Source organism: Aquarana catesbeiana, unplaced genomic scaffold (genome assembly GCF_042186555.1).
Source record: "Aquarana catesbeiana isolate 2022-GZ unplaced genomic scaffold, ASM4218655v1 unanchor226, whole genome shotgun sequence".
Lineage (NCBI taxonomy): Eukaryota > Metazoa > Chordata > Amphibia > Anura > Ranidae > Aquarana > Aquarana catesbeiana.
The window spans coordinates 576,643-593,160 of record NW_027362653.1 but is presented as its reverse complement, the minus strand read 5'-3'; the positions used below and the strand labels follow the sequence as shown (position 1 = coordinate 593,160).

General features: G+C 44.6%; 1 protein-coding gene across 1 annotated transcript; it reads right to left on the bottom strand.

Moving 5' to 3' along the window:
• Positions 1-1,023: 1,023 nt before the first annotated feature.
• LOC141121603 (uncharacterized) lies at positions 1,024-15,048 on the bottom strand. Its single transcript, XM_073611252.1, has 4 exons — positions 14,874-15,048; positions 14,660-14,757; positions 11,284-11,422; positions 1,024-3,038 (listed from the first exon to the last, which is right to left on the bottom strand). The coding sequence occupies exons 1-4, from the start codon at positions 14,956-14,958 to the stop codon at positions 1,852-1,854; spliced, it is 1,509 nt and encodes a 502-aa protein (XP_073467353.1). The 5' UTR covers positions 14,959-15,048; the 3' UTR covers positions 1,024-1,851.
• Between the last annotated feature and the right edge of the window lie 1,470 nt (positions 15,049-16,518).

The following is a 16,518-nucleotide window of genomic DNA, read 5'->3' as shown; positions in this document are numbered from 1 at the left end:
CATGTCACGCTTCAAAATTGCGCCCGCTCGTGGAATGGCGACAAACTTTTACCCTTTTAACTCTCCATAGGCGATGTTTCAAAATTTCTACAGGTTACCAGTTTTGAGTTACAGAGGAGGTCTAGGGCTAGAATTATTGCTCTCGCTCTAGCGATCACGGAGATACCTCACATGTGTGATTTTTTTTTCTTATTTATTTTACTTTTAATTTTTTATTTTGACACTGTCTTTTTTTCTAAAAACATTTGGGTCACTTTTATTCCTATTACAAGGAATGTAAACATCCCTTGTAATATAAAAAAAAAGCATGACAGGACCTCTTAAATATGAAATCTGGGGTCAAAGAGACCCCAGATCTCATATTTACACTAAAATGCAATAAAAAAAAAAAATTCTCCTTTAAGAGCTATGGGCGGAAGTGACATTTGACATTGCTTCCACCCTCCCATGCTATGGAGCCGAGCAGGGGCCATCTTCCCCTCAGTCGGCAACCAGGCATCCACGGGAGAGGACGCAATCGTCTCCGCCGCTACTAGCGAGCCCGGTAAGCGGCATAGACGACCGGAACGCGGTGAGGTTGGGGCCCCTCTTTCGCCGCCGATAAAAGTAATCTTGCGGCAAATCCGCCACAGAGACCATTTTTATCTAAAGAGAAACGCACAGCGTTCCTGAACATACTGGGGTTATGGCAGCTAGCTGCCATAACCCCAGGATTTAGTGTCAAAGTACGGGTACGTCACTTTGCGTGAAGTGGTTAAGCATAATTAAAATCACTGCAGTACCCGGACCCCCATACCCCTTTTATGGCCAATGACTTCCATATAAGCCTTCAAAATGGGGACTTTTCATTTTTCATGTTCGGGTCCCATAGACTTTAATAGAGCTTGCAGCTCGAGTCAGAACTTCTTCCCTGTTCGGGAGTTCTGGTGCGAACCGAGAGTTGTTCAGCCCATCACTAATCCTTACACATGACATATCACCTTCTCATAGAAACATAATACAAAAAGGAACACGCTTGGTAGGTTGGGTTTGAAATGTATTTATTCTGTTCTGAACAGATTGATCAGAGGGCAGAGTCAACCAATATGTGATACCATGGAGGTATCCGGACAAACATTTTCTACACTCAGAAAATAAATATGACTTCTCCTCTTGTATAGCAAAGTTTGACTTCCATGTATAACATTTTCCACACTTAGGGCAGGAATACGGCTTCTCCCCTGTATGAGATCTTTGATGTTTGATAAGTTCTTATTTCAGTTTATAACATTTCCCACACTTAAGACAGGGTTACAGCTTCTTCACTCTGCAAGATCTGTGATGTGTGACAAGCCCTGATTTCCGTAGATGACATTTATCACACTAAGGGCAGGAAAATAGCTTTTCAAGTGTGTGGCAAAACTGATGTACAGTTTTGCCCTGTACACACAATAGAATTTTCCGACAACAAATGTTGGATGTGAGCTTGTTATCAGAAAGTCCGACCGTGTGTATGCTCCATAGAACATTTGTTGTCAGAATTTCTGCAAACAAATGTTTGAGAGCAGGTTGTCAAATTTTCGACAACAAAACTTGTTGTCAGAAATTCCCAGCGTGTATACATAAGTCCGACGCACAAAAGTCCACGCATGCTCGGAATCAAGCAGAAGAGCCGCACTGGCTATTGAACTTTTTCTTGGCTCGTCGTACATGTTGTACGTCACCGCGTTCTTGACGTTCGGAATTTCTGACAACATTTGTGTGACCGTGTGTATGCAAGACAAGTTTGAGCCAACATCCTTGGGAAAAAAATCCACGGTTTTGTTGTCGGAAAATCCTATCGTGTGTACGCGACATAACACTTGATGTTTGTCAGGACAGGTGTACGGCTTCTACAGTGTGGGATCTCTGATGTTTAATAAGGTCTGATTTCTGTGAAAAACATTTCCCGCACTCAGAACAGAAATACGGCTTCTCCCCTGTGTGAATCCTCTGATGTCTGCAAAGACTGGACTTCTCTGAAAAACATTTCTCGCACTCTGGGCAGGAATACGGCTTCTCCCCTGTGTGAGATCTTTGATGTCTAACAAGGTCTGCTTTCTGTTGAAAAAATTTCCTGCACTCATGACAGGGATACAGCTTCTTCTCCCTGTGAGACTTCTGATGATTGCAAAGACTGGACAACCGTAAAAAACATTTCCCACATTCAGAGCAGGAATACAGCTTCTTCGGTGTATGAGATCTTCGATGTACAATAAGGTTTGAGTTCTGTGAAAAACATTTCCCGCATTCAGGGCAGGAATATGGTTTTTCCCCAGTATGAATCTTCTGATGTCTGTAAAGATTAGATTTCTCTGAAAAACATTTCCCACATTCAGGGCAGGAATATGGCTTCTCGCCTGTGTGAGATCTCTGATGTGTTAGAAGGTCTGCTTTTTGAGAAAAACACTTCCCACATTGCATACAGGAAAATGGCTTCTCCCCTGTATGAATCATCTGATGTTTGTGAAGAGCAGATATCTCTGAAAAATATTTCCTGCACTCAGAGCAGGAATACGGCTTCTCACCTGTGTGAGATCTCTGATGTTTAACAAGGTCTGATTTCCGTGAAAAACATTTTCCACACTCAGGACAGGAATATGGCTTCTCCCCTGTATGAACCCTCAGGTGTCTGCAAAGACCGGATGTGTCTGCAAAACACTTCCCGCACTCCAGGCAGGAATAAGGCTTCTCTCCTGTGTGATATCTTTGATGTTTAACTAATTCTGAATTCTTTGAAAAACATTTACCACACTCAGAACAGGAATGGACCTTCTTACCCATGTGAGATCTCTGACGTACAGTAAGACTTAATTCAGAGCTAAAACTTTCCCCAAATTCAAGAGAGGAAAATTTCCCCTCCCCCTGAATTCCGGCACCATCCCTCACAGTATGAGGTTGCTCAGATTCAGAGGGATTTGATGGTCCATCCACACTGTGAAGTCCACCATCCATAGCTGAGCTCATTGTCTTTTCTCCTGCACAATCTCTTGTGCTGTCCTCATCTTCCATTTTACAACCTGGAGATAAAGTGAGACATTCATTTAAAAGTTTCTCAATGATGTGTTCTGGAAACATAAAAACATAATTGTTATATACATTACCTAAATCAAGATTTTATCTGGTAAAGGCAGATATGAGTAAGCAGTTGTTATCTATGGATGTCCCAACAAGCCGGGACCCTTCTCTCCTTCACTCAAAAGGCCTGTGGTCCTCCTACATTTAAGCAGTCTGGAGAGCAGGAACCCTTGAGGACTGGGAGGTGCATGCTTTTCACACAACAAGACCAGGCACTGGGTCATGTGATCTCTGATAAACAAGAGGTTCAAATTTCAGCCTTGTAGAATAGGGTGACCAGACATTCCCGGAGTACGTCTGTCCCCGGATTGCAGGGGCGGTGCCAGGTGCAGGCTGATCCTGGGCGGGTGCTGAGGCGGGGGGGGGCGGTGCATCCCAGGTGCCACACACAGGGGGGTGTGTCAGGCCGACCTCTCCCACTGTGTCAGCTGCTGTCCCACAAGTCCCGCCTCCTGGTTTTCTCCTTCGACAGACAGCACACTTGTCCAATGGACATGTGCTGTCTCTCATAGGTAAGAGCCAGTCCAGGAGGCAGGGCTTGTGTGACAGCGGGTACCCGGCAATTCAAATTAAAGCTGACACAGTGGGAGACACCGGCCTGAAACAACCCCCCTCAGCGGACTGCCCCCTCTGCCTCAGCACTCGCCCAGGATCTGTGTGATGATCAGCTCTCCTCTGCCCTGCACAGGTGAGGCTGCATCGCTGGGCACACGTGAGGCTGCATCGCTGGGCACACGTGAGGCTGCATCGCTGGGCACACGTGAGGCTGCATCGCTGGGCACACGTGAGGCTGCATCGATGGGCACACGTGAGGCTGCATCGATGGGCACACGTGAGGCTGCATCGATGGGCACACGTGAGGCTGCATCGATGGGCACACGTGAGGCTGCATCGATGGGCACACGTGAAGCTGCATAGATGGGCAAACGTGAGGCTGCATAGATGGGCAAACGTGAGGCTGCATAGATGGGCAAACGTGAGGCTGCATAGATGGGCACACGTGAAGCTGCATAGATGGGCACACGTGAGGCTGCATAGATGGGCACATGTGAGGCTGCATTGCTGGGCACACGTGAGGCTGCATTGCTGGGCACTGGTGAGGCTGCATACATGGGCATGTGCATTGTTTATGTAGTGCACTCCTGAACTATGCACTCTGTTTTTTCTCTGTCTTATCTTCATAACATTTGGTAGTCATATCTCAAAAAATTCTAAGCAGTATCTTTTTTTAATCTTTATTTATAGACGAAATAACGTATATATCATACAATCATTTCACACATAGTACATACACTGCATATATCATTTGAGGAAGATATGCTTATAAAATACCGTATTTATCGGCCTGTAACTTTTTCCCCCTGAAAACAGGAAAAACAGTGCCTGTGTGTTATACGTCAATATATTTTTTTTTTTTACCAACGGGGCGGTCCACCCCGAGTGCCACACATTGGGGGGGGGGGGGGGGGGGGTCATGCCGGCCGCCCCGCCTCTCGTGGTCCTGAGACAGCCCACCAATGTATTCTAAAGATTAAAAAAAAAAAAAAAAAAAATCACTGCCAGCCCCTTCCATAGATCCTTTGTAGACTGTGTAAGTGTCATAGTAAACCGAAGGCCGCAAATACCTCATTCCCGCCATTCTTTCCGGCCGCTCTCCTCCTCCGAGTGTAGCTTTAGATTGGAGGAGGAGAGCAGTCACGTGAAACATCAGAGGAGAGCGATCATGTGACCAGCCAGAAAGAATGGAGCTAATGAGGTATTTGCAGGCTTTGGTTTACAATGACAGTGACACAGTGTAGGAAGAATGTATGAGAAGGGACTGGCAGATTTTTTTTTAACCGCTTAAGCCCCGGACCATTTGGCTGGCCAAAGACCAGAGCACTTTTTGCGATTCGGCACTGCGTCGCTTTAACTGACAATTGCGCGGTCGTGCGACGTGGCTCCCAAACAAAATTAACGTCCTTTTTTCCCCACAAATAGAGCTTTCTTTTGGTGGTATTTGATCACCTCAGCGGTTTTTATTTTTTGCGCTATAAACAAAAAAATTGCATCAATTTTGAAAAAAAAACGCATTCTTTTTTACTTTTTGCTATAATAAATATCCTCAAAAAAATATATTAAAAAAAAATTTTCCCTCAGGTTTAGGCCGATACGTATTCTTTTTTTTTTTTTTTTTTACCAAAAACATCGCTATAAGCCTTTATTGATTGGTTTGCGCAAAAGTTATAGCGTCTACAAAATAGGGGATAGTTTTATGGCATTTTTATTAATAATTTTTTTTTTTTTAATACTAGTAATGGCGTTGATCAGCGCTTTTTATCGTGACTGCGACATTATGGCGGACAGATCGGACACTTTTGGCGCTATTTTGGGACCATTCACATTTATACAGCGATCAGTGCGATTAAAAATGCATTGATTACAGTGTAAATGTGACTGCAGTGAAAGGGGTTAAGTGTGTCCTAGGGAGTGATTCTAACTGTGGGGGGGAGGGGCTACGTGTGACACAACACTGATCACTGCTTCCGATTACAAGGAGCTGTGATCAGTGTCACTAGGCAGAATGGGGAGATGCTTGTTTACATCAGCATTTCCCCGTTCTTCCTCTCCGTGAGACGATCGCGGGTATCCCCGCGGACATCGAGTCTGCGGGACCCGCGATCACACTCACGGAGCTCGCGGTGGACGCGCCCGCAAACCGCTTCTTAAAGGACAACCTACAGGTATGTTAAATATGCCCTGTACGTGCCCTTCTGCCGACGTATATCGGCGCGGGGCGGTCGGCAATCGGTTAAACTTTAGAGTATGCTGGCAGTGCTGACCCAGAAGACTGGGGTGTCTCCTGGGAGTTCAGGAGGTCTGTGCAATGTGCGGGGGTCTGCATAGTTTAATTGCAGGGGTCTGTTTAATGTAAAGGGGGGTCTGTGTAATGTAAAGGACATGCTTTGGAATGTAAAGGGGTCCGTGGAAAGTTTTTTTCCTGAAACTTCCCTCTTAACCACTGCAGCCCCGAAAGAATTTACCCCCTTCCTGACAGAGCACTTTTTGCGATTCGGCACTGCGTCGCTTTGACAATTGCGCGGTCGTGCGACGTGGCTCCCAAACAAAATTGATGACCTTTTTTTCCCACAAATAGAGCTTTCTTTTAGTGGTATTTGATCATCTCTGCGCTTTTTATTTTTTGCGCTATAAACAATTTTGAAAAAAAACGCATTATTTTTTACTTTTTGCTATAATAAAACTCCCCCAAAAATATATAAAAATTTTTTTTTTCCTCAGTTTAGGCCAATATGTATTCTTCTACATATTTATATTATTTAAAAAATAAATAAATAAAAAAATCACAATAATCGATTATTGATCGGTTTGCGCAAAAGTTATAGCCTTTACAAAATAGGGGATAGTTTTATGGCATTTTTATTAATAATTTTTTTTTTTTTTTTATTAACTTACGGCGATCAGCGATTTTTATTGTGACTGCGACATTATGGCGGACACATCGGACATTCTTGGGACCATTGTCATTTATACAGCAATCAGTGCTATAAAAATGCACTGATAACTGTGTAAATGACACTGGCAGTGAAGGGGTTAACCACTAGGTGGCAGTGTAGGGGTTAAGTGTGTCCTAGGGGCGTGTTTCTAACTGTGAGGGGCATGGCTGTGTGTGACACGTCACTGATCTCTGCTCCGATGACAGGGTGCAGAGATCAGTGACACTTGTCACTAGGCAGAATGGGGAGATGCTCATTTACAGTAGCATCTTCCTCCCCGTGAGGCGATCGCGGGTATCCCCGCGGCGATCGAGTCCACGGGACCCGCAACCCGACTCACGGAGCTTGCCGCGGGCAAGAGACGCGAGGGCAAAAAAAACAATAAGAAGGACCCAAACTGCATTAGAAAGGAGAAATGTAGCAATATAAATATAATTTTGAAATTGAAAACTTAAAGCAAACCAAACAAAGTGATAACTAACAATGTAAAAGCATGATGCGGCTACAAAACTTGGAAATACAAAGCAATAGCCTTACTAAATGAACTGTAAGCAGCATGTGGAGTCTCACTCCTCATGCTGCAAAATGAAACAGAGTCTCTAATGAAACAACTGCAGACAGAACGTGGAGTGAAGTTGAACACTCCCTCCACAGAACAAGTGACCGTAGTCCTGGAATTCTGGTGATAAGCAGCACTGGAGGTCATTTCCTTTTCTATGTTCCTTCTTAATTTTCATTCCAAAAAAACTGTAAATAGAGTTTTATGGTAGCCTTCAGCTACAAGCCTGCCTAAAGATGAGGGACCAAGGAACATTCTATGTTATTATATTTGTGCTACTGTAAAACACAACCTAATGCTGCCAGATGAACCCCAGAAGCTATATAAATTATACATAGGGGTTGATTTACTAAAACTGGAGAGTACGAAATCTGGTGCAGCTGTACATTGTAGCTAGGCATGAGCTTCGAGTTTGAGTCGAACTCGAACAGCGAACAATTTGGGGTGAAATTCGAACACCCTTTAAAAGTGTGTTTCCCGTGTTTAGAACAGTCTGACAGCAAAATGACATTTCAAAGGAAAAAAAGTAATTTAAAACTACTCGCGGCTATTAATGAATTGCCGGTCCGACAATACACATAAAAGTTCATTGATAAAAACGGCATGGGAATTCCCCACAGGGGAACCCCGAACCGAAATACCGAAAATTTTAAAAAAATGACGTGGGGGGTCCCCCTAAATTCCATACCAGGCCCTTCAGGTCTGGTATGGATATTAAGGGGAACCCCGGCCAAAATTCAAAAAAAAAAAAAATTGGCATGGGGTCCCCCCAAAAATCCATACCAGACCCTTATCCGAGCACGCAACCTGGCAGGCCGCAGGAAAAGAGGGGGGGACAAGAGAGCGCCCCCCCCCCTCCTGAACCGTACCAGGCCACATGCCCTCAACATTGGGAGGGTGCTTTGGTGTAGCCCCCCAAAACACCTTGTCCCCATGTTGATGGGGACAAGGGCCTCATCCCCACAGCCCTTGCCCGGTGGTTCTTGGGGTCTGCGGGCGGGGGGCTTATCGGAATCTGGAAGCCCCCTTTAACAAGAGGACCCCCAGATCCCGGCCCTCCCCCCTGTGTGAAATGGTAAGGGGGTATTTGTACCCCCTACCATTTCACAAAAAAACTGTCAAAAATGTTAACAATGACAAGAGACAGTGTTTGACTATTCCGTTATTTAAATGCTTCTTCTTTCTTCTATCTTCTATCTTCCTTCGGTTTCTTCCTCCATCTTCTTATTCTTCTTCTGGTTCTTCTGGTTCTTCCTCCGGTGTTCTTGTCCGGCATCTTCCTCCGCAGCGTCTTCTTCCCTTCTTCTCCCCGCATCCATGATGGCATGGTGGGAGGCTCCCGCTGTGTGACGCTTCTCCTCTTCTGACGGTTCTTAAATAACGGAGACCCCGCCCCCTCTGACATCACGGGGAATGCCACAGGGAAGTCCCCGTGCGTCAGAGGGGGCAGGGTCACCGGGTGGCCCCGCCCTCCATTATTTAAGAGCCGTCAGAAGAGGAGAAGCGTCACACAGCGGGAGCCTCCCACCATGCCATCATGGATGCGGAGCGGCCCGAGGGGAAGAAGGGAAGAAGACGCTGTGGAGGAGATGCTGGACGAGAACACCGGAGGAAGAACCAGAAGAACCAGAAAAAGTAGAAGATGGAGGAAGAAACCGAAAGAAGATAGAAGAAAAAGAAGCATTTAAATAAAGGAGTTGTCAAAAACTGTCTCTTGTCATTTTTAACATTTTTGACACTTTTTTTGTGAAAGGGTAGGGGTACTTTTGTACCCCCTTACCATTTCACACAGGGGGGAGGGCCGGGATCTGGGGGTCCCCTTTTTAAAGGGGGCTTCCAGATTCCGATAAGCCCCCCGCCCGCAGACCCCCACAACCACCGGGCAAGGGTTGTGGGGATGAGGCCCTTGTCCCCATCAACATGGGGACAAGGTGTTTTGGGGAGCTACCCCAAAGCACCCTCCCAATGTTGAGGGCATGTGGCCTGGTACGGTTCAGGAGAGGGGGGCGCTCTCTCATCCCCCCCTCTTTTCCCGTGGCCTGCCAGGTTGCATGCTTGGATAAGGGCCTGGTATAGATTTTGAGGGGGACCCCACGCCATTTTTTTTATTTTGGCCGGGGTTCCCCTTAATATCCATACCAGACCTGAAGGGCCTGGTATGGAATTTAGGGGGACCCCCACATCATTTTTTTTTAAATTTTGGTTCGGGGTTCCCCTGTGGGGAATTCCCATGCCGTTTTTATCAATGAACTTTTATGTGTATTGTCGGACCGGCAATTCATTAATAGCTGCGAGTAGTTTTAAACAACTTTTTTTCCTTTGAAATGTCATTTTGCTGTCAGACTGTTCTAAACACGGGAAACATGCGCCCCTTTACAGGCATACTATAGACACCCCCCAGGTACAAAATTTAAAGGGATATTACACTTTTATTGTTTCACTTTAAGCATTATTAAAATCACTGCTCCCGAAAAAAACGGCCGTTTTTAAAACTTTTTTTTGCATTGATCCATGTCCCCTGGGGCAGGACCCGGGTCCCCAAACACTTTTTATGACAATAACTTGCATATAAGCCTTTAAAATTAGCACTTTTGATTATTCATGTTTGTGTCCCATAGACTTTAACGGTGTTCACGTGTTCGAACAAATTTTTTGCCTGTTCGCAAGTTCTGGTGCGAACCGAACAGGGGGGTGTTCGGCTCATCCCTAATTGTAGCCCATCAGCTTCTAACTTCAATTAACCACTTAAGGACCGAGCCTCTTTCTGAGATTTGTTGTTTTCAAGTTAAAAACATTTTTTTTTTGCTAGAAAATTACTTAGAAACCCCAAACATTATACTTTTTTTTTCCGAACACCGCAGACAATAAAATGGCGGTCGTTGCAATACTTTCTGTCACACCGTATTTGCGCAGCGGTCTTACAAGCGCACTTTTTTTGGAAAAAATAAATTTTTTTGAATTAAAAAATAAGACAACAGTAAAATTAGCCCATATTTTTTTTTATATTGTGAAAGATAATATTACACAGAGTAAATTGATACCCAACATGTCACGCTTCAAAATTGTGCCCGCCTCAAAACTTTCACCCTTAAAAATCTCCATAGGCGACGTTTAAAAGATTCTACAGGTTGCATGTTTTAAGTTACAGAGGAGATCTAGGGCTAGAATTATTGCTCTCGCTCTACCGATCGCAGCGATACCTCACATGTGTGGTTTGAACACTGTTTTAATATGCGGGCGCTACTCACGTATGCGTTCGCTTCTTCACGCGAGCTCGTCGGGACGGGGCGCGTTTAAAATTTAATTTTTTTTATTATTTTTACACTGTTTTTTTAAGAAAAAAAATGTCACTTGTATTCCTTTTACAAGGAATGTAAAAAATCCCTTGTAATAAAAAAAAGCATGACAGGACCTCCTAAATATGAGATCTGGGGTCAAAAAAACCCCAGATCTCATATTTACACTAAAATGCAATAAAAAAAAAAAAAAATTGTCATTTAAAAAAATAAATTGGCCCTTTAAGAGCTATGGGCAGAAGTGACGTTTTGATGTCGCTTCCGCCCTGCAGTGTCATGGAGACGGGTGGGGGCCATCTTCCCCTCACTCATCTCCATGTCAACCCAGGGGGCCGCCGCGATCCAGTGCCCTCCGCCACTTACCGGAGCCGTTGGCAGTGGCGGAGGGCACCGGATCGCGACCGATAAAAGTGATCTCGCTGTGAATCCGCCGCAGAGACCACTTTTATCTTGTAGTGGACCGCCCGCTGAGGACGGGGATACCAGGGTTATGGCAGCTAGCTGCTGCCATAACGATATCTTCCTTCAAACTGCCGCTGTATAACGACGGCGGGCGGTCCTTAAGTGGTTAAGCTTGGACAGAAAACCTGAAAGCTGATTTTTATGCAGAGCTGCACCAGATTTTGCACTCTCCAGTTCTAGTAATTCAACCCCATTGTGTCTGCAGCAGAGAGAAGGGGGTTTATCTGAGAGAAAAGAAGTTCTAATGTGCAGAACATGTATCAGTGACTATTATCAACCTATTATTGGCTGATAATCACTCATCTCCCTCCCTACTCTGGACCAATCAGTGTGCAGTAACAGAGCAGAGATAACAGAAGAATATAGTATGTCTCACCTGTGCTGATCTCTGTAGGATTGTCCTCCTCTTTTTTCAATGTCCTCATCATTCCAGCCTCCTCCGTATATTGCTGATCATCCCTCACATACGTCTCTTCTACTTCACCCTCAACTTTCATGTTCATCAGATCTTCACCCTAAACCAACAGAATGGTAGAAAATAACATCTGTAAAATAGAAGTATTTATGATGTGAGATCACACAGAAAATATCGTCTTCCGGATCAATAAGCGGACTCTGTACGCTCGGCGGATCAACAGAGGTCTTTCGGTCCCCAATCTTCAGGCATACTACACGGCAGCGAACACAGTCCCACTATCTCACCTTCATGACACATATCAAATGCCGCTATGGGCCACCATTGATCTGGTCGAATCTCACCCTATTCCCATTTCCTCTGTACCCTGGCTCCCCCCCCCACAAAATGCCCACATGGGTTTGGGCCATGTATGACACACTCTCTTTGCCTATGGGACTCTGTTAAATTCTTGGCAGGACTACTATCCCCCCCCCCCACTTACCATTACTGCGTCTTACTCACTGCCCTTTATTTCCTCCAGTTGTGAGAATAATAAACAATTCTCGTGGTGGACGGATAATGGATTCACTGACATTCATTCTCTGTTCACCCCTACGAGAATAATAACATTCGCTGTTCTCAGATCTTCCCATGATATCCTCCTTCGGGAACATTATAGTTACCTTCAAAACATTAATTCTCTGTTCACCCCTACGAGAATAAAAACATTCGCTGTTCTCAGATCTTCCCATGATATCCCCCTTCGGGAACATTATAGTTACCTTCAAATTAAACACTTTCTCCAACAACTCACAAAGGCCCGACCTACCCCATACACCTTAACCCCCTTTGAAAGCATCTGCAGGGCTAAACCCCATTCCCCGGGATTAATATCTTTTCTTTACTCCTCAATCATTTCCTCTAGGAAACCCCCAGTGAGAGCGTATCATCTCCAAGAGACTTGGGTAAACAGTTGGACCCAGAGGACTGGCAAATCATGACAATAGCCCTTACGAAGAGTTCTAGGAATGTTCTCATTCTGGAAGATGCATACAAAGTGTTCTATAGATGGTATTATATGCCAGCTAGACTAGCTAGTTTTATACCTTCCTATTCCCCTCACTGTTACCGGGGTTGTTCGCAGGAAGGTACCATGGCCCACATTTGATGGACTTGTCTCAAAGCATGTAGACTATGGGTCAGGGTAGGGCTGGAAGATTTTCCTAAAAAAAAAAAACTCAATTCACGATTTGAATTGAGTTTTTTTTTTTTCTTGTGGACACCGTGCCGGTCTCGAGGAGCTGCGGGCAGGAGTTTTTAAGTGAGGCTAGTCCGTGGTGTCCGGTCTAGCGGACTAGGCCGAAGCCACGGCCTCGCCTAAAAACTCCTGCCCGCAGCTCCTCGAGACCGGCGCGGTGGGAAAAAAAAAAAAAAAAAAAATCAATTTGCTTAAATTTTGAATTGATTTGCCCTCTCAACCCGATTCAAGATTTAAATCGATTTTTTTCTCCAACCTTAAAAGAGACCCCTAAGAAGCCCTTCTGTGTAAACCTATCCTTGAACTCCTCCGACCGAAACGCCAATTGGCCCTGCACCTTTTTTTTAATGCAACTAAGTTGACCATTGCGAGGGCATGGAAAACCCCAGTACTCCGCTTCGAAGCAGTTAAAAACCGCATGAACGACATTATGATTAATGAGAAACTGGCGGCCCTCATCTCTGATACTCACAAAAAATTTCTCAGGGTCTGGCAACCATGGATATCAATACAACCAGTCCTCCGGGTTCAACAGCACCCACCCCCCGCCCCCCAACGGACTCTTCCCTCCTTTCTCTCCTCCTTTTTTTTTCTCTTATATCCCCACTTGTCTTCTACAGTCTAACCATTCCTTTTCTATATACTTTCTCTGACACTCCGGGTTTCCAGGAGTCGGTCCAGTGAAGATGGTTACAGTGATGAAAAAAATAAAATGAAAAAAAAAAACAAAAAATAAAAAACAAACAATTATTTTTCTCTTATCCATAATCAATATGCAGTTAATCTATGTATGCACCCCTCTTTATTGCTTGGGGTTTCCGAGCTTTTGCCTACCATACAATATACTCTGGGGCATTAAATAATCTTCATTGCGATGTATCGCTGCTGCTTTCTATTGTACTGATGAATATTGTACCATGTATATAACATCCCTTTGTTGCGATCTTCCTCTCTATCTTATGTTTGATGTAACCATCACACTGTTACACTAATCTGTTGAATTTACTTTACTACCAATAAAGACTTAGTAAAAGAAAATATCATCATCCTGTAGAGTCCACACATGTTCCTCCTCACGTATTACTGATTTACTATCAGATATATCAGTCTGGATGTCACACCACTTCCTCAAACTTAATCTATACAAGACTGAATTTATCATTTTTCCTACCCCACGTGCCTCTTCCCCTGATCTCTCTGTCAAAAACAATGGCACAACTATAAGTCCATCCCCGCATGCCAAGGTCCTAGATGTAGTCCTGGATTTTAAAGTCTCATTTAAGCCCCACGCCGAATCACTGTCCAAATCCTGCCGCCTCAACCTCCGCAACATCTCCAAAATATGCCCCTTTCTAACCAATGACACAACAAAGCTCTTAATTCACTCGTTGGTCACCTTTTGCCTTGACTACTGCAACTCCCTCCTCATTGGCTTACCTCTACATAGTCTATCCCCCTTTAATCCATCATGAATGCTGCTGCCAGACTCATCCACCTTACCAATCGCTCTGTGTCTGCTACTCCTCTTTGTTAATCCCTCCACTGGTTTCCGCTCACCCAACAAATTAAATTCAAAATACAAACAACTTACAAAGCCATCCACAACTTAGCCTCCAGCTACATCACTAGCCTAGTCTCAAAATACCAACCTACTCCTTCTCTTCGTTCTTCTCAAGACCTCTGGCTCTCTAGCTTCCTCGTCACCTCCTCCCATGCTCGCCTCCAGGACTTTTCCAGAGCCTCTCCAATCCTATGGAACTCCTTACCCCAATCTGTCCGCCTATCTCTTACTCTATTAGCTTTTAGACGATCCCTGAAAACCCTCCTCTTCAGAGAAGCCTACCCCACCCACACCTAACAACTGTATTTTCACTTCCTCCATCTGATCATACCCCCCACTGCTGTTACCTTTTGTTCCCCTTGACCCTCCCTTCTAGATTGTAAGCTCTAACGAGCAGGGCCCTCTGATCCCTCCTGTATTGAATTGTATTGTAACTGTACTGTCTGCCCTCATGTTGTAAAGCGCTGTTGGTGCTATATAAATCCTGTATAATAATAATAATAATAATAATGTTCCAGACCCTCAACTCCACCCACCTGATGATGGTGAGGGATGGTGTGACCTTCCTGTGTGGAATCCCAGGACAACAGAGGATGGGGACATCTCTCTGGTGGGTTCCCATTACTGGATCCATCTGTAGAAAACACACACACTGACTGAATACATTGTTTCTATGTGTTTATCAGATGATGGGGGATCTAGGTGGACCCTCCGTACTGCTCTCTTCTTTACAATAAAGTCTCCTCTTACCCGGTGATGTGAGGGGCGGCTGATTGTCCATCATGACGTCCTTGTAGAGATCCTTGTGTCCTTCTAAATACTCCCACTCCTCCATGGAGAAATAGACAGTGACATCCTGACACCTTATAGGAACCTGACACACACAATGATACAGTCACCATCCAGACACATCCCTTGTCTGTTACTGGATAATGTCCCAGAATTCCCAGCACCGCTCACCTCTCCTGTCAGCAGCTCCATCATCTTCTTGGTGACTTCTAGAATCTTCTGCATGTTGTGTCTCTCAGGTTTTAGGGAGTCACATGGAGGCACTGTGATGGTCATATGATCTCCAGACTTCACAGTAGGAAACCTCTGTATTTAAGCAAAAATATTAATATCATGTCACATTCCCAGAATCCTCCTCACCTCTCTGGTCAGGTCTGTTTTTTATTAATAGAGATAAGAGTGATGTCATGTGACCTCCCAGAATCCTCCTCACCTTTCCGGTCAGGTCTGTGTTTTATTAATAGAGATAAGAGTAATGTCATGCGACCTCCCAGAATGCGCCTTACCTCTCCGGTCAGCAGGAAAATAATCTCCAGAGTGAGGTTTAGCATCCTCTCAGTCAATTGAATCCAGTGCCCCTCCATCCTCATTGATGTGGTTATGTGATCAATGCGGATTAATCTGTAGAAAGAGAATTATCTGGACTGTATTTGTTGTACAATATTAGGATGGCGATGTAAGGGGTTAATAGGAGAGCTGCCCCCATTGGGATTTGGCACATGTGTAGGAGGCTGCTTCCTTACAGTGTCTGTATTTGTAAATAGCTGTTGTTTGGTGAACAGAATATTAACAGATACTGCCTGTCTCTGCTAGCTTGGTAGGAAACCCCATCTGGAGGACTTTGATATCTTTATAAAGAGGGGGTTTCCAGGAAGTAGACACAGAATCGGACCACATAACCTTCCAGGCAGGGGTTGTTACTGTAATATTTCATCCAGACTAGAAGCAGAGACTATTAGGTACGTGTTCCTGTGTTCTAATTGTATAACTGTTGTGTGTATCTGAAGTTTAGTGACAGAAGTATTGTTATCCTATTGTTAGAAGTGTCTCTGTCCACATGCACAGCACTAGATAGCCAGGTCTTTGCTACTGTATGTGTGTAGCGGTCACCTATTTTTAGGTGAAACTCTTTATTAAAATAAGAGTTTATTTGAAGATCCTATTACTTTAGTTAACTGCTGTCCCTTCTGGTCTGGGATTCTGTAGCTAGCTTTAGCTCAGGACTCAGTAAACAGCTTAGGGTAGAGCCAGGTTAGGCATCTGATGGCTCATAGTCAGCTAGAGGTCAAGTTGTATGGTAGATTAGAAACTGTTAGGGGTTGAGTAGATAGGTTGACACTGAGGTCCGGTGTCACACCACAAACCTTTCAGTGAGTAGATCTGTCCCAGGCTGGCCAAATGCAGTTCAGAGGCTCGCTGCATCACCACTATCCCAGCTCTTCAAAGGCAGAATGTACATTGCACCTGTGATCATCTCCCATGGGTTCTCGCAACTGGAATTTACTGAGACTTCTCTTTGCTTAATATTTATATATCTGCACGCAATTCACAGGGACTCCCATTGGGCTTGTTTTACTAATGTTATATGTTCATAGATTGGGTAAAT